Source organism: Sorghum bicolor, chromosome 1 (assembly GCF_000003195.3).
Source record: "Sorghum bicolor cultivar BTx623 chromosome 1, Sorghum_bicolor_NCBIv3, whole genome shotgun sequence".
Classification (NCBI taxonomy): Eukaryota; Viridiplantae; Streptophyta; class Magnoliopsida; order Poales; family Poaceae; genus Sorghum; species Sorghum bicolor.
This window is the reverse complement of record NC_012870.2, coordinates 46,550,346-46,573,214: the sequence shown is the minus strand read 5'-3', so window position 1 is coordinate 46,573,214 and position 22,869 is coordinate 46,550,346. Positions and strand designations below refer to the sequence as shown.

Genomic DNA, 22,869 nt, shown 5'->3' with positions numbered 1-22,869 from the left:
TTTCATGGGGATAAAACTCTTCTCTCATCTAATGAAACTCCTTCATTTAATAACCCTGCTAAGTCAGCAATTTTACTTAGGACACTCATAATGCAGACTCTATTATAGAGTCTAAAGTTATTTATTACCTCGAACAATGTGGACTTAGAATCTAAATAAGACTTGGAGTCTTGTTTTTTCTACCTCTTTCTTCAATAAATATACTGCCACATCAGCAAAATACCATAAATAATATATAATTAATTGTCTTCGACTCTGTGATAAAGTCTTGCATTGTAAGTGCCCTTATATAACACCTTATTTAATGTGCATAACACTCTTATAAAACATGCATGAAGATTAGCCTTAGGCCAGTCTCAATGGTCCATTTCAATGCACTGTTTCCAAAACAAATCTGCTGACAGAGCATCAATAAAACAAACAATGAAACAACCTCCACAATACATGAGTTTCACCTTGATGTTTCCTAGGCTGAGCAAAGCATTTAATTACTGCAAAATGATTGGATCACATGCAAGATGGTGAAACGATTTAGTCCTCAGTGGGGATTTCATCCTGTTTCACCGCGTGGGAAACAACGCCAGCGGAGTTCTCCTTCCTTCTCTCTCCTCTTCGTTTCATACAAAAAATGCAGTTTTATTGACATGACGCTCTAATAAATGTGCATGACATTCTGGTGAAACCCCACTACCCCACTGAGACTGGCCATATCATGTAAACGGTACTATAATAAATGTCTCCTAACGCCCTCGTGCGGGACTTGCGTGCACGCTGGACAAAGTGCGTGCCCCTGCCTCGGGGGACAGAGCACTTGTTGTTTTCGGCGGGGCGACCCCTCGTTTTCCCAATCCCTCCTGCCTGAAAAATCAGATCTCGCGCGCCGCGCAGGCCATTCCAGTTTCCATCTCCCGCCTCTCCCCACGCTCCCCCACCCCCACCATGGCGCCCTCGTCGCCTCGACGCAAGGAGCCGTCGTCTGCGGCGAAGCGGGCGTCGACGGGCCCGACGGCGCCGCCCGGGCGCAACAAGAGGAAGACGCCGCCGCCGCTCCCCGAGGCCTCGGGTGCCACGCAGCCGCCGGCCAAGCGGAAGCCGGCGCTGTTCCAGCGCACGTGGCCCCCTGGCGACGAGGTCCGGATCCTGCAGGCCCTCGCCACGTACCGCCGCGGACACGGCGGCCGCCTGCCAATGCCGTCTGAGCTCTTCGACGCGCTCGATGGCAGCCTTGAGAAGAAAGGCGTCGGAGCAAAGGAGCTCGCCATCAAGCAGCGCAGCCTCAAGCGCCGTTACGACCGCGACGCCAAGAAGACTGCTCCGCCCGCCGATGAACACGAACGCCGCCTCTACCTCCTGTCCAGGCACGTCTGGGGACGTGATCGCCCGCCCAGACCACCGGTTTCTGAGGTCCAAAGGGCTACCCAAGGGAAGGCCGCCGGCGCCCAAGCAAGCAAGGACGCTGCCCAAGAGAAGAGCGCTGACCACCAGTCCGGCAAGGAGGCGGTGAAGCCCCAGGCCAAGACTTTGGATGAGATGCGCGAGCTGTATCCTTACCTGGTTGATGAGGCCACGATCCTTGTCGAACCGGCGGTGCTGGAAAGTGTGCTCCTCGGCATTGAACACAGCGACGCTCAGGCGTTGGACAAGAAGATCAGGAAGGCGAGGAAGCAGCTCGCCAAGGCCATCACGGAATCGGTGAATGCGACCTTCTTGTCCTCACTCCTCAGTTATTTAATTACTATTAATAAAACTTAGTCACGTTATGCAAGCTAGTTTTCTGGTCTTTGTTTAATGATTGTGCTTAGAAAAGGTGAAAGCTTTTCTCGGATCCCAGGTGGGGTACAGGAATGGCTAAAATTTACTACAAAGTTATCTCAAGGTATTGACTAGACCTGCAACATATGTTTCACTAGTGCCAAATTAGTGCGAAATCAAAATGTGGTAGGTAATATGTGCAAGTTTCAGCTTGCGTTCCAGATGACCAGATTACAGAATCAGAATTCCCATTGGGGGAAAGGAACAAACAGGACAGTGCACGTGGGTCCTTTATGAACTAATGAAATTTGTTGTTTGGAATGCACTATCTCTGTCACCTCCACAAGATGATAAATATGCCAAAAGTTCCTTGAACGCACTTAGATTTTTTCATCCTGCCCGTATTGTATCTTTTCCCCTGCAGGCTACTCCATCCGTCCCATTGAAAGTATCGTTCTTAACTTTTGGGTACTGTGTTTGACCATTCGTCTTATTCATTTTTTTGCAAATTATAAAATCAATAAATTATTATTAAAGTATCTTTAATGATAAAATAAGTCATAACAAAATAATTAATATTTATACAAAACTTTTGAATAAGACAAACGGTCAAACAAGATGGCACGAAGTTCAAAACGTCACTTTCAATGAGACGGAGGGAGTAGCTGTTTTCATGTGGTACGATGTCAGAAGTTTGTATGCTAGTATATGTTTCTTTGCATTTGTGTTATGCTTGAAAATTATGCCTCTCGAACTCAAAAAGCTGTGTCTCAGGGGTGCATGCATGTTGCATCAAAAGTTCTAACTGTTGGTGCTAATGCACCTTTTACTACCATTAGTGAAACCCTAAATCACCAAAATAACATTAGGCTATATCAATAGCCGAGGGGCTTGGTCCTGCATATCATTTACAAGCTCCGTGGTGTTTTGCAAAGAGCAATTTTGCTTCTGGCATGATAACAATTGTATGACACATGAAAATATACATATATTTTGTACAGGATGGTTTCAGAATATACTGAAATAGGAATCACTGCTTAAAGTTTCCTTTTTGTGTAGTGTTGATGTCCAAATCAGTCTGTTATTTTTGAACGGGAGATCCTACCTATTTCATTTCATACTCACCAATATATATGATTTCTTGGTTCACTTGCTTTTTTTTGTGCTCCAATAGTTAGGTTTCATAGGAGTTTGTCCCTTATTTTGTTTTTGTATATTGCATAAATGTACTACTCAGGTACCATTCTTCTATGAGCAGGATAAAATCTGAAGCACTGACTTAGGATATGTTTGTTTTTGTCCCAAGTGGTTTTGAATTAATCAGACTACTATATGCATGTCAGTGCCAGTATGTAATATGCTTGTTAACCAATTGTATCCTATGGATATGAAATCATAAAATCACTAGTTCCTTACAACTAAATACAGAATTAGTCTATTATATTTATTGAGTTTAGTACATGCTTTGTTTGATTAATTTATTTATAGTAAGCAAGGCACATAGTAAACTATTAGTCTTCTATAATCTTATTCGATATATTACCATCTATCTTTTATAAGCTAATAAATGTACCTTGATACCAATGTAGGCAAGGATTAACAACATGGAAATGCCTACAGTATTTATGTTTACATCCAGTAAGCTTCAACCAGGAAAGTTAAGAATGGAAAATGAGAATAATCTTTTGGTTGATCATTTGGACAAAACGGATGATGTGGATATTTGCACTAAACAACGATTGGCAAGAGTGGAACGTGAAGTACTGGAGTTGAGAGAGGCTGTTATAGCTTCTCAGTCTCAGCCAAAGGTAGAAAGTATACCATGCCATAATAGTTCATCAGTAAAGGTCATACTTCTGTTTGCTTATGTGATAATCTCTAATGTATATGCAATTTTTTGTTACTTCTCTCCCCTATTGTCTATAGGGTATAAGATGTGAATCAGCCAAGAGTGGTCTTCAATCGATTGTAGCCGAAAATCAGATTCCAGCCAATGTAACTGTCATACCTTTTTTTTATTGTTTTATTTGTGGCTTCACATCATTTTTTTTTCATAAAAGTTTCTGTTATTGCAGATACTACAAAAGAAGATAGAAGCACCAAATGGCTTGATCCATGGAAAGAATGTGGAGGTTACATCGAAATATTATTGTGCTGTTCCCCAGAACGTTCCTCCCATTAAGCCGGTATTCTCTCTTCTCTTATATATTCTTTTTGTGAGCATCTTTTTCTTACATTTATATGTTGACATCTAGTGAAAATCTTCAATTTGGTGAGAAGTCAAAAAGTCTTTGGTTGCAACACTAACCCTTAATAATTCTAAGTCTAAACTCAATGTTATGATATACCTTGGGGACATCCTTCTTTGGTTTGTAAAAGATCATTTTTTGTTTAAAAGTGAAAACTTTTAGGAGTGCAATACAATACAATACTTCATAGGTTATATCCTCAACATGTCCATTTCTTTTTGCAAAGTCATAGCCATTTTGGTTCCGAAGACCAAAGCAACAGTTACCTTTTTACCAAAGTAATTGTTGCCACTAGGTAAATTCTCCACCTTTAATAGTGGAATTTCTCATCTCTTGATTATTGTGTAACAGAAAATGCAAGGGATGATGTTGCCACCATTTAATGTGTTTCCTGATATGCCTAAGAAGGTTGTCAAAAAAAGTCCAACTCCATGCAGAGCGGTCAGCTTCCTCTTTTTTTTGTTATATTATTTCTTTTTGGTATATCTACATTCACTGAACTTGCATAATGCATGGTTTACTTCTGTATAGAAAGAAATAAACATTATGATGTTGTACGCAATTTTTTTACACATGTTACTGTATACATGTAGTTTAGTAGTAGTTGAAAAGGCTTGCATATTTCCTTCTGTTTGGGAGCCAAAGAGGTTTCCTTGTTCTCTATAGTAAGACCCAATACTACAGTTACCAAGGCTATTTCTTCAAAACAGTTCTCAGTTTACAATAGTAGGGGGCATGTGACTTGGAACCATTGTTTTATGTTTGTGAGTGAGGTCCTGCAAAGAGATGCTCCAATTTTGGCAATATGAGAAAATGAAGATGTCTGACACACTAAATGTTGCATGGCCAATTGGCCAAGTAATATCTTTGACTCCGTGTTCTAGTTTTCTTTAGATAATAGAAGAATTCCTTGTTCTAGTTTATCTAGATTCTTTAAATGTCATAGAAGTAAAAAAAGTATATGTATGTTTTCTTTATAGATCTGTGATAATACCATTGCTAGCTATTTTAGCTAATGTCCAGCTGGAGGCCTGTTCTGAAGAAACAGTTCCTGGTGAGCAATGTCAATGCTGCATTTGGTGTCAGCTAGAATCTTTTTGCCTTGTTGGGCCTGTAAACATGCTCTAGTCATTGCTGATTCACTACACTAACCTTATGTGCTGAATTTGGCTGATCTAGCTGATTATTAGGTCGTCTGATAATATTTTCTTGATGCTTGGTAATGCAAAGATAAATTCAATGAGCTTGGGCTAGTCCTGATGGCCGATTGCATAAAATAAAAATTATCATGATCTTAAAATAAAGAGAAGATGACATCTCTCAATACAATCTGGCCATGCAACCTGCCAAAGTTGCACATTAATTGGTTTAGGTTTCGGGGTCTTTTTTCTTTAGTAGTTCGGTTGCTGGTTTGGGTGGTTCATGGACTGCGCTTCAGTCAGTTCCTTTTTCGGTTGGGAGTGGTTTGTGGTTTTCTGTCTTGTATTTGGAGTTTCTTTTGACCCTGGCTGAAGCGCTTTGCTTTCTTTTTCTTGAGTAGTCTGTACACCTTTTTGTTTTCCTTCATCTAATAAAAGTTACAGCAAAGGTCTTGCTGTCCTTTCAAAAAAAAAAATTGCCCTCACTGGCTAATGCGATCATGTAGAATTAATAGATTTTGTTACATGAGATAATGTAGAACTAGTGCATGCCTATTACCATTCTGATGCCAACTTGAGATGGTTGTATGGGTCGTTATGAATTATGATGCATCAAGAAAGATGCCCCACTCTGGCATAGCAATTATATTAATCCAGTATGTAAGATGCTAATGTGTTAAGTTGTTAACTGCTAAAGAATGAATATGTTTGTGGAAAAACAAGTGTAAACTTGAATTGTTTGAATTAGTGAGCATTATTATGCTAAGATTTGAGAGGACACCGAGAAATGATAATAAACCTAGAGAGGTAATTACTGAAAAATGTACCAACATACCTGTTAGAGTATTGTCAGTGGCATATTGGGCCTGGGCTGGCTGGATAGCCCATTAGTGTTAGGGTTAATTAGAAATAAGAGTCGCTTGCTTATGGGTCAAGTAAGCCTTGCTTAGGAGTCAAGTAAACCTCTTTATATAAGGAAAGATGTATCAATCTAATCAAGCAAGAATTAAGAAAGAAAAACCTTCCCTCTTGCTCGGCCATGGGCAAAGGGCCCGTGGCCGGCCTCCTCTCACCCTTGTAGTCCTAGCACCCATGGTACTGTAGTGCGACAGTCTCAGTTGCTCCCCTCAACTCTCTACACTCAATCCCAACATTCATATCAATCTGGTATCAGAGATGCTAGGTTACAATAAGCTGTTGCGGGTCACTTCCTCACCGATGACGCCGGATCAGTTGACTGTGGCCATCACCGATCTCGCCCGTTTTGTCGCCGCCATCTAGTCCTACCTCGGCATACTACCGCCGCAACCGGCCAGCTGCCTGCTGCCGCAATTGGCTGTGGCCTCTCTTCCACCGGTTTTCCCCTACGGGATACCCGGTTATAGGATGACAACGTTTTCGTTCCAGGGCGTGCAGACAACCTGAAGGAGAATATAATTGGTGGAATATTGGATATATTGTATTGGGCCTCATGGGCTGATTATATAGGGTACCTAGGACTAACACCTTATGTGGATACACAATGTGGTACTATTCCTATTTACTCTAACATCTCCCCGCAGTCACAGCGGGAGCGCTACAAACGGTAAGACTGGAGAAGAAGCTGATAAGTAACATCCCCCTCGGTCATAACAGTCGATGTGCCGTGTATGTTGTGGCTCGAGAAGAAGCCGATGAGTCCTCATGCAAGGCGGTAGCCCTTTGTGCCGATGTTGAGGTAGGCGAGCATAAGGGTACAGTAGCCGTGGTCGAAGAAGCCGTGCTGAAGATGGCCGAGGTCAACATAGTTGTGGTCGGGTTGTGTGTCGATTGAGCTGCAAGCGCATAAGGGGCGCTATGGTAATGACAGAGACGTGTTGAGGCAGTCGTCGTGGGAGGGGGCGATGCCGAAGTCAACACAGTCAGGGCTGTCGTAGACGTAGAAGAAAGGCAAGGACACAATCGAGGCAGACGGGGTGGGAATGGGAGGGTCGATGCCGAAAGTCAATGCAGTCAAGCCGCCTGAGCGCCGAGGCACAGCTGGATTTGCCAGATCCAACAACGCGTTGGAGACGAAAGGACACGTCGGTGTTGCCAATACCAAGCGTACAAGGGAGAGGGCCCCAACCGTGTGGTTGTGCTGGATGAAGAAGAAGCAATGCGGGAGAAGATGCATCGGCGAGTAGGTCTCAACGACGACGCGGGTAGTGGCAGTTCGATGATGAAGACCTAATCAGCAGGATGAAGACCTTGTGTAGACGGAGGGATTGCGCAGCACAGTCGTTGATGCACAGATGACGGCGATGGAGATGCAATGGCGAAGCGTACACACGGACAGCGGTGCTGTGGCCCAATGAGGCAACACAATACCAGCCCTGTTTCTCGGAGAAGATGCACGTAGTACTCAGAGACAGTGTTGATGAAGTTGATGCCAATGCCAGAGTAGAACGCGCGAGGTCGACGGGCGGTGGGCGACTCAATCCTGATCAGTGATCGGGCAAACCAAAAAGATACAACAGCAGGAGATCGTGTGTACCCAGTAAGATGACACGACGATGGCGGTGCGTCCCGATCAGGCGGCGCAAGGCGCACGGTGGGTCACGAACACGCGGGGTCGAAGTCGCTAACGCGGATCGATGAGGTGGAGATGGATAGGTCCGCCCAACAACAACGACACGCTAGATCTAGCTGCCTCCATTGCAGTGCAGGGTCGAGGCGTGTGGTCGGCCCTGGTCGCCACCACGGCGGCATGGGACGGGGCGAGATCCATCTGCCTCCATGTGATGAAGATCAGGTGTTGATGGCGACAACCTGTGGCGAGCCCGGGGACGAGGCAGCGACAGCAGCCAAGCGATGACGTAGGGGAGGTCCTGATCTGCTGTGCGACGACGACAATGACAACCAGATCAATAGGATCGGACGCCTAAACAGGGGCGCTGCCCTTGGTGGAGATCGACCTCTCCCCGGGGGCGCGTAGTGCGGAAGCGGCGGCAGCGGCTAGGGTTAGGATCTAAACCTAGGCGAATGATACCATGAAGGAGAATATAATTGGTGGAATATTGGATATATTGTATTGGGCCTCATGGACTGATTATATAAGGTACATAGGACTAACACCTTATGTGGATACACAATGTGGTACTATTTCTATTTTCTCTAACACAACCGCCCCAGTTCCCATCCACCAGCTACGGATGTTGCCTTCTCCTTCGCCGGTTCTGTCTTATGCTCTGGCATCGACGATCGGGCTACTGTTCATGATGGCGAGCACCTCGGCGGGCACAACGACGGTCACCCATTCACTTATGGGATCTTCTATAGGGGCGCTGGCGTCTAGGGAAAGAAGTCGCAACAGATCGAGCAGCCGACGGGCATCGTGACGGAGCTAGCAGGGAAGATGCTTACCTACCAGGTGTCGGTGGCAGTGCAGCTGCAGGCTGCTGCGTGCAGCCTCCTTGCACGTTGGCAAATCCAGGAGATGCGCGATCTGCGATAGATTTAAGCCCTGCACCCCTTCGCAACTCCAACTTGCACTTCGTCGCGTGGAGGACTTCGATTCCGTCCGCTGCGTCAGGGATCTTCGGCATACGGTTTCCCCCACGGGCGGTGGGCATGTTTTCCATGGGGGCGGTGAACTCAAAGTCTGCGGTGTCGGTGGTCGGAAGCCCTCTGCTCTTCTCTGTGTGGTGCATACCAGCAGTCGTTCGGTGGGGAGAAGGCATGGTGTCACTGGCGGGAGCATGCCGCGTAGCATTGCTGCATTCCACTGCCGGCCGCCGCGAGGGCGCCTCCGCCAGTCTCTGTTGCGACCACTTCCAAGTGGCCATACACGTGAACCCCTTTCGTCCAGATGGTGTCCATCGGATCCAAGAGGCTGTACCTGTGCAGGTCTGGCATGTGAACAATGTCCACCTTATGTTCAGGAGTCAGTGGTTGAGAATAATAAAATAAGTCGAGATGTAAAAGGCTTGTTTTTAGGTGTTAGGTTTTTGTCGAGTCGAGTCATTATTATAAGTTGGTTAGGTTGCAGCTCGAGGACAAGCTGTATGTCTAGGTGGGGTGTAGTGTTAGAGTATGTTAGTGGCATATTGGGCCTGGGCTGGCTGAATAGCCCATTAGTGTTAGGGTTAATTAGAAATAAGAGTCGCTTGCTTATGGGTCAAGTAAGCCTTACTTGAGTCAAGTAAATTTCTCTATATAAGAAGTGTATCAATCTAATCAAGCAAAAATTAAGAAGGAAAAACTTTTCCTCTTGCTTGGCCATTGGCAAAGGCCGTGTGGCCGGTCTCATTATATTTTTTATGCAGCATGATGATATCTAGTAGCTGCCAGCTCACGTGGTTTCCAATTCATTTGTCCATTAAATTCTGTCTAATTCATGAATATCTCTGCATTTCTGCACCTGTTGAAATGCTATATACCACTAGAGTGAAGTTACTGTTTTGCACTAATTGATGCACAAGATCTTTTACCATCAGGAAACTTTCATAGAAGTGGTTATGCAGTAGTATTTGATACATTACTAATTTCACACTTTGCAGTGGTTGGCCCTGTTTAGATTAGAGATGAAAAATTTTTGGGTGTCACATCGGATGTGTCGGAAGGATGTCGGGAGGGGTTTTTAGAAACTAATAAAAAAACAAATTACATAGCTCGTCTGGAAACTACAAGACAAATCTATTAAGTTTAATTAATCTGTCATTAGCACATGTAGGTTACTGTAGCACCTAAGGCTAATTATGGACTAACTAGGCTTAAAAGATTCGTCTCGCAAATTTCAACCAAACTATGTAATTAGTTTATTTTTTTATCTACATTTAAAGTTTCATGCATGTGTCCAAAGATTCGATAGGACGGATAAAATTTTTTTGGGTGGGTAACTAAACAGGGCCATCTGAAACAATTCATCATATTCTGTCTCTTTGCACCCACCCTTCTCTATTTTCCCCTTTATTTTCGTTAGTTTCAGTTCTTGGGTTTGTAATGGCTGTATGCCTCTTTGTTTGGAAGATTTAATGTTCCAAGTTCTCAAAACATAAAGCTGTGACATTGACTACTCACAACTATGGTCATAATGATTCTAATATCAATGAACAATGTAGTGAAGCAATGTTCTGACACAAGTTGTTTGATGCAGACTTGCAGGGGGGCCATGTGTTGAGTAGGTTCTAAAGGCAACAACGAGATTTCAGCAGTATGTATACATGGTCCGGATGGTTCTGGGTCTCATAAGGCAGGCCTCTACTATATCATGTAAATATAGTAGTGGGTTTATATTTTGGTGAAATGCCTACAAAAAAGGTTAACTAGACATTGCAAATGTCGTGTCAAACTTATGACATTATTTAAGTGAGACCTATTACCTGTTCTGCCCTACAGATATTAGGGACGAGTGTCCTCTGACGCACTACTGTCACTATAAGATTGTTGAACTCTGATTGTAATCCTAGTTATTAAGCAATGGAGCTCCTTGTTTCATGAAACAAGAACATAGCATAAGCAACATTGCAACAACTGTCAGGTCACATCTCATATGCTCATAGAATTGTGGACTAGGACTAGGATTACTACATTCTGCTGTTTCATCCAGCTCAGTGAAACATAAAGATATCAAGGCAAATATGGATCAATCAAAACCAATACAAGCAATCTTAGGAGCTGATCTAAACTGGATTTCTCAAATAAAGGTGCTTAGGGACTTAGGTTTCCCACGACCTTCAAGCTTGGGACATCTCAATCGCTATGACCATATTATTTTAATGTTATATATAACATTAGAAACGAGCTTGTACCACTTAAAATAACAATTGAGCATTTGAATATATTTGCCTCAGCTTTCCTATCCTCCCAGAATTCTAACCAGCATGATGCAGGTAGTCCTCACCTCATTTCTCACTCACATAGCAACACAAATTCTCATCCACAAACTAATCAGAGCCTGCAGGAAGAAGAAGCAGTCAACAACAATGAAATTTTCAGGTATACTTACTCCACTCCTACTTTAAATGAGATACATGATATCATTAAGCAGATGGGAAGCAATGCAGCCCCGGGACCTGATGGACTTAATGCAGCTTTTTACAAATCCTCCTAGCAATCAATGTTGTAACCATTAACGTTGTAATAGTTCTAATGGCTTCGTGCTGTTAATTTATTTATGGTTCACTTGTAAAAAAAGACTATTCGAGATATTACATATTTCATCTTATGTTTAATTGACACTTAGGGGTAGTCGTTGCTTGTTATACTTGCTATTTATTACTTGGTTTTGTGACATTTTATATATATCAGCGCTATTCTACACTCTAATAAGAATATTATTTTACACCAAGCTAAAATCAAGCCAAAAAAATATTGAGAATAGCGTTTGTATCATCCAATACTACACTCAAGATCACAAAATACTAAACAATACTGAAATACGAATACTAAATTTTGTTCAGCATAATAGTTGATATAAAATAGTACTTCCTCCTTTCAAATGTCTCCAGCGTATTAGCAAAATTCTTTTTTTCCAAAGTCTTAGTCGTTTAAGCCCAGGACCACGCCCTCACATTGTTCCCATGCGCTCGCGCGGCTCCTCGTACACGTGCTCATTCACTACTGCGTCGTTGCCTGTCACTTTGACTGGCCCCTCCGTTTCCTCGAATGCAAAGCCTCTACGTGAGAGCGGGGTTGAGTACGAGAGCGCGGGCGCGCGGTCTTGAGCGCGCTAACGGTGTTTTCAGCAGAAACGCCACCCAACTAATTACAGGATAAACAGCTAAATACATGACTACAAACAGAACAATTCGTTCCCAACTAATTAAGCAGGGCTTCATGCTCCACTTCGATCTTGCAAGAACACATAGTTTATGTGCAAAAACTGAGGACATTTTCCGGTTGGAATGCGATACCACCATCGGTCAACCAAGAAGCTGCCTGAGGCCATCAATGACCTGCTTCCTCTTCAAAGGATCCATCTGTACCAGAATTAAGAATTCAGGATGTTGATCTTAGAAAAAAAAAGTCTGCTCAAACAAGTTAAAAGAAAATTACCTTGTTAAGGAGGAGTGAAAGACCGTTTGGCAGAGCTTTCACGTCGGAACTTTCAGCAAGATGCGAGAACCAGTTCGATACTCTTTCAGCGTTCAACTCATCAAGATAATTCTCATAGTTCTTGGGATCATCCTTCCAAGCAAAGAAAGATTCATCATCATTCCACATCTCACTACCACCTTCAGTTCCTTTGGACACTAGATACCATTTCTTGATAGAGTCTAGTGCTGATCTGTGGGAAAGCTGCTCACTAGCAGCTTCTTTAACTTCCTTGGCCAGGGCACCCTCAGCAACTCTCCTTAGCAATCTCTTGTAGAAGAAGGCCCGAGACTCTTCCCAATCAACAACCTTACCGATCACACCTTTGGCAGCCATTCTAGCAGAGGTGTCATGCAATTCGGCAAATCTTGTGGCTACCTGAGTATAAATAGGCATCAACTGCTTCATCCGAATAGTCATACTCCTCCGTGTGGTCTCCATTTCCAAGATGCTGGCATTTTGTTTCTTCATGTCTTTTCAGCCTAGTATTCAGGTCAATCAATTCTGGGTCAAGCCTTAGCATCCAATCTTCCAGTTCCTTTGGCCTGAATTTTATCTCCACCAATCCTTCTGCCTCGAGGACATTCCCTTTCGCAGTCCTCTCAGCATACACATCTCTATATGGTCCGGATTGATTTTGCTGTCCACCACAACCCAGGCCCCTCCCCGTAGCTCTCCACCCATTGGGATATATACAAAAGCAGGCTGCTTGTACGTCCTCAGATTCTCAACAATTGTTGAACCAGGCTGAAGGATTCCTTCAAATAAATCCCTTTGCCCACCAGAGAAACCTCTCCAGTTTGCAAGGATGAACAGTGGAAGCTCCTCACGGTTGAGATCCCGTCGAGCTCAGAGAAGGCCTCCTGAACCCGTCATGTGGTTGCTGGCGCCGGAGTCCCCCGTCATGTGGTTGCTGGCGCCGGAGTCCAGGTACCACTGCTGCTCCTGCTCGCTGCCCACACGTCCGAGGTGAACTTGGGCACGCGGCTCGTCGAGGTTGACGGCCTTCAGAGCCTTCCCGTGCTCCTGTACCACCATCACTTCTCCCTTCTCCTTTGCCTCAACGTCGTGCAGTGCACAGAACGTCGCCATCATGAGAGTGGCCTCATCATCATCATCAGCCTGCGCCAAATGAGCTTCGGCCTTCTTCTCCTGCTTGCGATTTGGGCACTCCTTTGCCCAATGGTCTGTCTTCCCGCAGCGCCTGCAAGCGTTGGGGTCGATCTTCTTCTTCTTCTTCTCCGAAGAAGCCTTGCCACGACGCTTGCCATCGCCACCGCGGTTGGAGGAGGCTTCCCCAGACTTCTTCAACTTCATCCGGGCAGTCCACTCCTCCTCTGTCAGCAGCAGCTTGCCGCTGTCCGTCGTTGTTGTGGCCTGCTCCATGCGCTCGTCCACCGCCCGCAGACGGCCGGTCACATCCTCAATAATGAGGGTGGACAGGTCTAACATTGTCTCTATGGAGAGAGCAATTTGGATATACTTCGGTGGCACGGAGTGGAGGTACTTGAAGACCGCCTCTTCTTCGTTGATGGTGACGCCGTAGCTCCCCAGCTTGCTGATGAGCGACGACAGGCGGAGGGAGAACTCCTCCACCGACTCTCTATCCTTGAACTTGAGGTTGGCGTACTCCTGCTTCAGCAGCTGGGCCGTCGCCTTCTTTGCACGATCAGAGCCGACGCGCATCGCAGCAATGGCCTCCCACGCCTCCTTAGCAGTCTTCTTTGCCCCCAACGGCTCCCTGTACTCCGTCGGCACAGCAGCGAGGATAGTCTCCATTGCTGACATGTCGTCTTCTTCATTGTCGGTGCCTTTGTCAATGGCATTCCAGAGCCGTCGGGCTCTGAGCTTGACCTTCATGGTCACCGCCCACTCGCCATAGTTGGTGCGAGTCAACATCGGCCAACTTGTGTCGCTGACCTCCCGCACGGTGCGCACAACGACCTCCTGTCGTGCTGGGCAGCCCCAGCAGCACTGCTGCTGTCAGCTGTCTCTGAGCCAGGTGCCATCGCCGGCGGTTAGTCCGGTGATGCAGCTATACGGCTCCGATACCACTTGTCGGTCCTTGGAATTCCTACACAGGTAAGCAGTAAGCTTACCAGCACACCCACACACTCACTCACTATGGCTAGAGGTAGAAGAAGGGGTTGAGCTAAAGCACACAAATAGCACAAGCACCAGCGCTGGCCAGAGCTCTGCTCTTTGGTTTGTGGCAACTGAACTGAGAAATACGTTACTAGGGTTGCACTTATATACACAAAGGGGTAGGTTCAGTTTGTGTATGAACTGAAGCTACTGAAGGTGGACTGTTATACTGCAGTCAAAGTCTACTATCCTAACCTAACTGTAGGATAAGTCTGCAATACTTATTAGCTAAGGACACAATAGCCTACTAAAATTTGTGTCCTCAATAGTCCTAGTCAAGTGTTCCCACTACAGCTTGACTGCTGTTCAACCTTTCAAAGCTGGTCACATTTCTAGTCACCAAGCTGCAGCCTTGACTGAAGATTGGTCTGCAGTTGCAGACTTCTTTGCAAGTCCAGCAGCAAATTATTCAACACATCCCCTTTACCAACAATGGTATCAACCACCCATCTGGTTTCTCCATTTTCTAGTTGCAGCTCGTGAGCTATTATTGAAGAGCTTAGACGTGAGTAATCTTGTGTAGTGAGGTAAATGTACTGAAAACCACGTTCAGGGCTCTCATCATCAGACCAGCCGACATGGAAGCATGACTTTATTTCCTCAGCTACACCAAGCCTGGCACCAGCAGTTGCTGCCAGATAGATAAGAGGAAGTTTCCTGTCACAGGCAAGATTGGTAACAGCATCAAAAAATGCATCTTCTCTTGGACCAAAGGACCCAGCTTTAAATGTCACATCATTGGCAACAACTATAATCTCCCGGCCACTTGGGAATTCTAGTGTGGACAGCTTCATGTTCCAAGCAACAATGCCAATATCATTGATACCTGGAGGACGTTCAAATGAAACCAATGAGTGCCCCATGCTCCATCCGAATCAACAAATATAAGCTCTTTCACTTCAGCATAGAGTTGATTGTGCTCATTAGCTTCACTAACAGCATAGCTACTTGATTTCCATGATCGCTTCAGCGCTGTTTCAAATGCCTGCATAAACAATATTACTGAGATGAATTGGTCTCTTTAAGCATGCCATAACTAAAGTTAGGAAAAACAAGGAGCTGCAAGCAACTTAATAGGGGAAATCGTAGCAGTATGTGGTTTCATTTTTCCTAGCAGCATAACGTTTGAGGTCTGAGAGCAAATAGCCTCAGGAGTAGATGATTGATTAAGGGGTACAGGGGTACATTATATAGGCAAGGATCCCTAAGGGTTTATAGAAACACCCAATCAACGGTGATCCTTGCCTTATCAATCTATTTTAATCCCTAATGTGCTTAACCGCACCGGCCTATTACAGCCCATTAGGGCACCTACTGCTAACACTCCCCCACAGTCCAAACGTCAGTCACTTTGCACGTTTAGACTGGACCTAAACTCCGTAAACACTGAGGTAGGCAGTCCCTTGGTGAAGATATCAGCATACTCTAGGGCGGTAGGAACATGCTGGACTCGTAGATCACCAATGGCCACTCTCTCTCGAACGAAGTGAAGATCAATCTCGAAGTGCTTGGTGCGCTGATGTTGCACCGGATTGGAGGTCATGTAGACAACACTGATGTTGTTGCAATACACCAGTGTGGCGCGCCGAAGAGGGGCATGTAGCTCCAAGAGAAGCTGAGGCAGCCAGGTTGCCTTTGCAACTCCATTTGCCACTGTGCGATACTCGACTTCAGCACTTGATCTTGAAACTGTGTTCTGACGCTTGGAGGACCTGCTTGGAGGACCAGGAAACGAGATTGTCACCGAGGAACACTGCATAACCTGAGGTGGATCGGCGAGTGTCGGGACAACCAGCCCAATCAGCATCGGTATAAACAACAAGATCAGTCGAAGTAGACGGTCGTAGCAGAAGACCAAGGTGAAGTGTGCCCCGAACATAGCGAAGAATCCGCTTCAGGGCAGCAAGATGAGGCTCTCGAGGGTCATGCATGTGGAGGCAAATCTACTGAACAGCATATGCAATGTCTAGGCGAGTGAACGTCAAGTACTGAAGAGCTCCAGCAAGACTGTGGAAGTCTGTCGCATTAGACACAGGCCCCCCTCATCTGCAGCAACCTTGGAGTTGGTGTCAACTGGTGTAGAGCATGGCTTGCACTCAGTCATTCTGGCATGATCTAAGATATCCAGCATGTACTGTCGCTATGAAAGGAGGAGTCCGTCACCACGTCGCTGAACGTGCATACCAAGGAAGTGATGAAGTTCACCAAGATCTTTCATGGCGAACTCCCGCTGAAGTGCTGAGATAATCCGCCGAAGAAAATCTGTGGACGAGGCTGTAAGGACAATATCATTGACATAGAGCAACAGATAGGTTGTGTCGGATCCGCGTTGGTAGATGAAGAGTGAGGTGTCTGACTTGGCTTCAACAAACCCAATAAACAGCAAGTAAGAAGCCATCCGGCTGTACCAAGAACGAGGGGCCTATTTCAGGCCATAGATCGACTTCTTCATAAGGCAGACAAAATCCGGATGAGTTGAATCTTCGACCCAGACGGCTGTTGGCAGTAAACTGTCTCAGTCAGGTTGCCATGAAGAAAGGCATTCTTCACATCGAGCTAGTGAATGGGCCAGTGGTGTGTGAGCGCTAAGGAGAGTACCGTGCACACAGTAGCGGGCTTCACCACAGGACTGAAAGTCTCATCAAAGTCCACATCAAGCCGCTTTGTAAATCCACGGAGAACCCAACGCGCCTTGTACCGCTCGAGGGAGCCATCAAACTGAAGCTTGTACTTGAAGATCCACTTCCCAGTGACAACATTGGCCCGAGGAGGACGAGGCACAAGATCACATGTGTGATTATGAAGAAGAGCACTGTGTTCTTTCTCCATAGCTGCTCGCCAATTGGGATCAGCAGGAGTGCTATGGAAGGTCTTCGGCACCGGAGAGAGGGCACGGCGTGGTAGATAGAGGGCATCCTGTAGCCGCTCTTTGATCGAGTGCCCATGGAGTGCTGGTTGGTCACTAGAGGGACAACAACCGCACCCTTGGGCAGCGAGGCTGCTGGAGCAGTAGCAGGGGCGGGGGCAACCGGTGCGGTCGCAAGCGGCTCACGTGGTCGACGCTCGTAGACGTGCGTGAAGTAGCGAGCCGACCGGGAAGGTGGGAATCCGGGTGGTGGCCCGCGGGGCGCCAGGGAAGGTGCTGAAGGGCCCGCAGAGCGTCAGGTAGCTCTAGGGCCGCGCGTGGCGTGGTCGGTGTGAGCTCTAGGGCCACGCGTGGCGCGGAAGGAGGTGGCCCTGCCGCCCGCAGCGTAGGAGGAATGTAGAGCGAGGAGCAAGCTTATGAATGGCGGTGGCAGACATGTTGGGATAAGATTTGCAACCAAAGACTCGCAAATGATCATATGTGGCTGGCTTACCAAACAAGGCAAGATGAGGCGTGGAAAACTCTAGAGTTTTGGTGGGCAATATGTTGAGGAGAACAATCGCCGTGGAGAGGGCCTCTACCCAGTACCAGAAAGGCATGGACGCCTGAGAGAGCAGGGAGTGAACAACATTATTGATAGAGTGAATAATGTGTTCAGCTTTACTATTCTGGGACGATGTGTAAGGGCAGGACATGCAGAGGTGAATGCCCTGGGAGAGAAGAAAATGCCGGGTGCTAGAGTTGTCGAACTCTTTCCCGTTGTCGCACTGTACAGCTTTGACGCGGGCGCCAAACTGAGTGGAGGCATGGGTGATGAATTGAGCTAGCGTGCTGAAAGTGTCAGATTTAAGTCGTAAAGAAAAAGTCCACAAATAATGAGTGCAATCATCAAGAATGACCAAGTAGTATTTATAACCAGAAATGCTAACAACTGGAGAGGTCCATAAATCACAATGAATAAGATCAAACTTGCTAGACGCACGAGATGTGGACACATGAAAGGGTAGACGAACATGATGCCCTAGCTGACAAACATGACATAGATCTGAACAATCCTAAATAGGTAAAGAAACACTAGACGTAGACGCAAGCTTTGACAAGGTCTCATGACCAGGATGCCCAAGACGCCGATGCCACATTGGAGAGGAGCCCTGAGCGGCAAAGGAGAGTACTGGTGGAAGGCGAAGTGGGTACAAGGGCCCGAAGCTATTACAACTGACGATCTCTCTCCGAGACGGAAGAACCTTCACAGAACAACCAGCGGTGTCAAACTTAACAGAGCAATTATTGTCGAGAGTAAATTGGCGAACAGAGGTTAGATTCTTAATCATTTGTGGTGACACAAGAACATTATTAAGACGTAAATTTGAAGCTAACTCTGTGGAACCAGTGGCTGTGACAGGAATAAGAGAGCCATTACCGACAACAATAGATGAAGGAGCAGGGTACCGCGGGAGAAGAACATGTGAAAGAGAAGAGGGTTGAGATGTCATATGTGAAGTAGCACCTGAGTCGAAGTACCACTCATTGGTCGAAGGAGGCATCAACGAGGTCGTGCTGAAGGAGGCAGCGAGATCCGTCGGGTCCCAGGAGGGCAGGCCGGTCATGGGGTTGTAATACCCTAGAGCGACCCACGGCCCAACGTGCTGCTGGGGAGCAACAAGCGCCTGCTGCTGCTGTTGAGCGAGTAGGGCATGCTGTTGTGCCTGATGTTGCGCCTGCTGCTGTGCCTACTGCTGCGCCTCGAGGTGAGGAGGCACCGGGATGGGTGTCAGGGGCGGACGAGGTCCTCCCGGCCACATTTGGATGGAGCCGGACCAGGGGTTGAAGAAGCTAGGCCAAGGGCGCCCTCCTCCAGCTAGCTGCTGCTGCTTTGCGCCGCTGGCAGGAGGCCGGGAGCCCTACCTTGTAGTGCTGCTGTTGCCTTGGCCCTTGTTGCCGCCACCGCGCTTGCTGCGGTGGTTGTTGGAGGCCTTAGGACCCCCGCCGGAACCTGCAGAAGGTAGAGGCGCCACGGCGGGAGTAGTGGAGGCGTCGAGGGCAGCTGCTGGAGTCTCCTTGCGATCCGTCATGGTGAGTTCCTCAAGAATGAGGTCTTCACGGGCTTCCAGGAACGTGGGGAAGGGCTTGGCGCGGCGAAGGAGAAGCCGACGTGGGTGAAGCGCTCGTTGAGGCCGCGGATGAGGTTGAGGACGAGGGTGCGGTCGGTGATGACCTTGCCGAGGGCCGTGAGATCATCAGCCATCTTCTTCAGTTTGTGGCTGTAGTCGGTGATGGAGAGGTCCCCTTGCACGAAGTTGCGAAACTTCGTCTCCAGCTGAATGGAACGAGCCTCCCGATTGCCGAGAAACTGCGACTCGACCGCGAGCCAGGCGTGCCGTGCTGTGGAGCCCTGGGCACGGATGATCTCGCCTAGATCGTCCGTGAGTGTGGTGATGATCCAGGATTTGACGACGCAGTCCATCCGGGCCCAATCCGGAGAAATCGGGACTGGAGGGTCTTCGCGGACGTGATCCTGGAGGGTAAATTTGCCGAGGATAAGGAGGAACTGATCACACCAGCGATTGAAGTTACCGGAGTGGAAGTCGAGAACAGTGGTGACGTGGTTCCGGATGTTGCTGACGGCGACAGCCTGGGAGTGAAGTTGAAGCAGAGCCACGGCTTTGTGATGAAGCATGGCGGCGCGGAGATCAGGTGTAGGGCCATCGTTCGGTGCAGAGGCACCACCGGGTGGACCCCTGACGACGAAGGAGCCACGCCGGCAGCAGCAGCTGCCCGCGCCAGGGCTGTGTCGACGCGCTCCTGGGCCGCGGCCTCGGCCTCCTGCTCGGCCTCGAGGGCGCGGGCCAGTGCAGCATCGCGAGCAGCAGCGCGGTCGCGCTCCAGTTGCTGGGCAGCGGCGGCGGCGGCGTTAGCCTGCTCCTTGGCGATCCGTTGGGCGACTTCGTCATCTTGAAGTGTTGTCCTGCCCGTTGTTGGGAGTAGCAGGCGACATGGCAAGCGGGCGCAGCACAGCAGGGCGGGCGCGCGAAGGGGGGAAGAGGCGCTGCAAGGCGAGGGGCCGGCGCGCGTGATGTAGCGGAAGCTGACCTAACCTAAGTGTGATACCATGAGAACAAATAGCCTCAGGATTAGATGATTGATTAAGGGGTACAGGGGTACATTATATAGGCAAGGATCCCTAAGGGTTTATAGAAATACCCAATCAACGGTGATCCTTGTCTTATCAATCTATCTTAATCCCTAAGGTGCTTAACCGCACCGGCCTATTACAGCCTATTAGGGCGCCTACTGCTAACAAGGTCAATAGCGTCCAAAGGCTTGTATGGTTCATTCAATGCTACACCATGCAAAGGACCAGCTGTGGCTGTGGCAGAGTGGTAGAGAAGCTGATGTGTGCTGGGGTCTTCCACTTCTCGGTAAATCGGGAGAATGAATTTGAACATAAGCACATCAGAAAGTGCAAATGATATCCTTCTACCTAAAAGTAAATGGTCAAAACTACTTAGCATACAGAGCATTTTCTATTAGCTAAAGAAACATCTATGATAGTTTATGAGGTTGTGATTACTGTCAAGTTTTATGCATATCAGACAGGTAGTAGAAATCTTTAGTTCTTCACAGTCGTTACTAAATTATTGTTATGATTATTTCTGGTAAAGTAGTGAGTTGTCAAAGAACTTACATCAATGGTGCAGGTGTGGCCAGTAACATTGGTAACAACAACTCTCCAAGCACCACTAGCTTGCCCATCACAAACCAACCAGAGCTTGACTTCCCACTGACACACAGAAAGACGATGCGTCCTGCCCCCAACATGTTCATATAAATTCAATACCATATGCTTCAAAAGTGTACATGCAGTTCCTTCGTCCTGATCAATTTCCTCAGTCATCCTGCACAATGAAACAGCAGAATTGGATAACTTCAAGCAAATTAACAACCTATCCTTCATATCCGCAACATAAAAAGACAAGTTGCATTGACTGACCTTGAAAATGGAATTAGTTCATGCAATTGTTGTTCTCTCAGTAAGCACAGATACATGTGTGAGTGGCCTGATCTCACAGTCTCACTATGAGCATGTAGCTCTATTTCTTCTAGTGCTCCCATCAATGATCTGAGAATGCTGTTTGATGTGAACGATGATGAAGCTTGTGCACGTCCTACTTCATTGTCAATATTACCTGACAGGAAACCATTTGTTGCACTTGGTTGTCTGACTATGGTACGAAGGAACATTCTCTGGTCGTTTAATCTCTGATCTTTCTTGTTCTTGATAAGTGTATAAATATGCCACTGACGATCACATGATGGGGTGTATTTTACTTCATTGTAACCTTCCAAATTTACTTTTTCCTGTATTTACAGAAAAATGTTAAAGAGGTGCAGTTATAGTCAAAGAGGATATTAAAGAAAATATGAAAGTATGAATATAGCTACATACCAGCTCAAGGAATGTAGACAATGGCGGTTCCACATGGCGAAGCATTGGATCCTCCTCATAATAAAGCTTTTGTCAACAGACCATTGGAAGTAGTGTCGCATTGGCGGACGCCCTTCATCTCTTTGGATAATACAGCTGACAACCTTAACACTAACGCCATTAAGATGTGATGTAATAGTGTTATCCTTCAAAATCTTGGATAGTTTGTCGACCCTTTCTTGTGCTTGATCCTCATCAGCACTACAAATAGACAAAAAAAATAGGTAAAATAAGAAATTGATGACATCCAATGGAATCACTCTTGAAAATTTTCATGAAACAAATAGCCACATAAGGAGATGGAGAGCAAACAAACCTGTCTTGGAGAGTACTCATCTGATTATAGATACCAACCAAAGCAATATGAAGCATATTGCTTTGATTAGAATTTACATAGTTACCGTCCGAGACACTTCCGGCACCCACTCTGTACTGTGAAGTCTCCTTCAGTGCAACATCAATTGCAGTTGCTAGAAACTGGAGTGACTTAATTACAACCATGATGCCCCATCTCTTCTCAATGGGATTCTCTACTTGCCCAATTCTTTGCTTAAGATGCTCTTCAGAGAACTCCCAGACGGCAATTAGGCCAGCTCGGTGCCATTTGTTAGTCCCTGGGATCCCTGCACAGGTAAGCAATTAGCTTACCAGCACACCCACACACTCACTCACTATGGCTAAGGTAGAAGAAGGGGTTGAGCTCAAGCACACACACAAGCACCAGCGCTGGCCAGAGCTCTGCTCTTTGGTTTGTGGCAACTGAACTGAAAATTACATTACTAGGGCTGCACTTATATACACAAAGGGTAGGTTCAGTTTGTGTATGAACTGAAACCAGAAAAGGTGGATTGTTATACTGCAGTCAAAGTCTACTATCCGAGCAGCAGGATAAGTCTGCAATACTTATTAGCTAAGGACACAATGGCCTACCAAAAATTTGTGTCCTCACTAGTCCTAGTCAAGTGTTCTCACTACAGCTTGACTGCTGTTCAACCTTTCAAAGCTGGTCTTCAGTTTTACATTTCTAGTCACCAAGCTGCAGCCTTGACTGAGGGCCTGTTTAGATTTGAAATTTTTTGGTCCAAAGAGAAAACATTTTGTGGAATTAGGGCTTGAGAACTAAACGGGGCTAAAAAATTTTAGGGCCAAAATTTTGGGCTGCAACTGTGCACGCAC

General features: G+C 46.5%; 1 protein-coding gene and 1 pseudogene across 1 annotated transcript; one reads left to right on the top strand and one right to left on the bottom strand.

The window, feature by feature from the left end:
- LOC8067712 lies at positions 775-10,630 on the top strand. Its single transcript, XM_021457504.1, has 6 exons — positions 775-1,692; positions 3,342-3,560; positions 3,679-3,747; positions 3,828-3,938; positions 4,353-4,442; positions 10,257-10,630. The coding sequence occupies exons 1-6, from the start codon at positions 940-942 to the stop codon at positions 10,278-10,280; spliced, it is 1,266 nt and encodes a 421-aa protein (XP_021313179.1). The 5' UTR covers positions 775-939; the 3' UTR covers positions 10,281-10,630.
- The window catches only part of LOC8059656, a 22,168-nt pseudogene continuing 10,893 nt past the window's right edge, over positions 11,595-22,869 (bottom strand).

Excerpts from the sequence above, each read along its gene's own strand:
- LOC8067712 (XM_021457504.1), top strand. The coding sequence starts at position 940 with ATGGCGCCCTCGTCGCCTCGACGCAAGGAGCCGTCGTCTGCGGCGAAG. Across the intron at positions 1,693-3,341 it reads CCAAGGCCATCACGGAATCG|GCAAGGATTAACAACATGGA; the intron begins GTGAATGCGACC and ends ATACCAATGTAG. Across the intron at positions 3,561-3,678 it reads CTTCTCAGTCTCAGCCAAAG|GGTATAAGATGTGAATCAGC; the intron begins GTAGAAAGTATA and ends TATTGTCTATAG.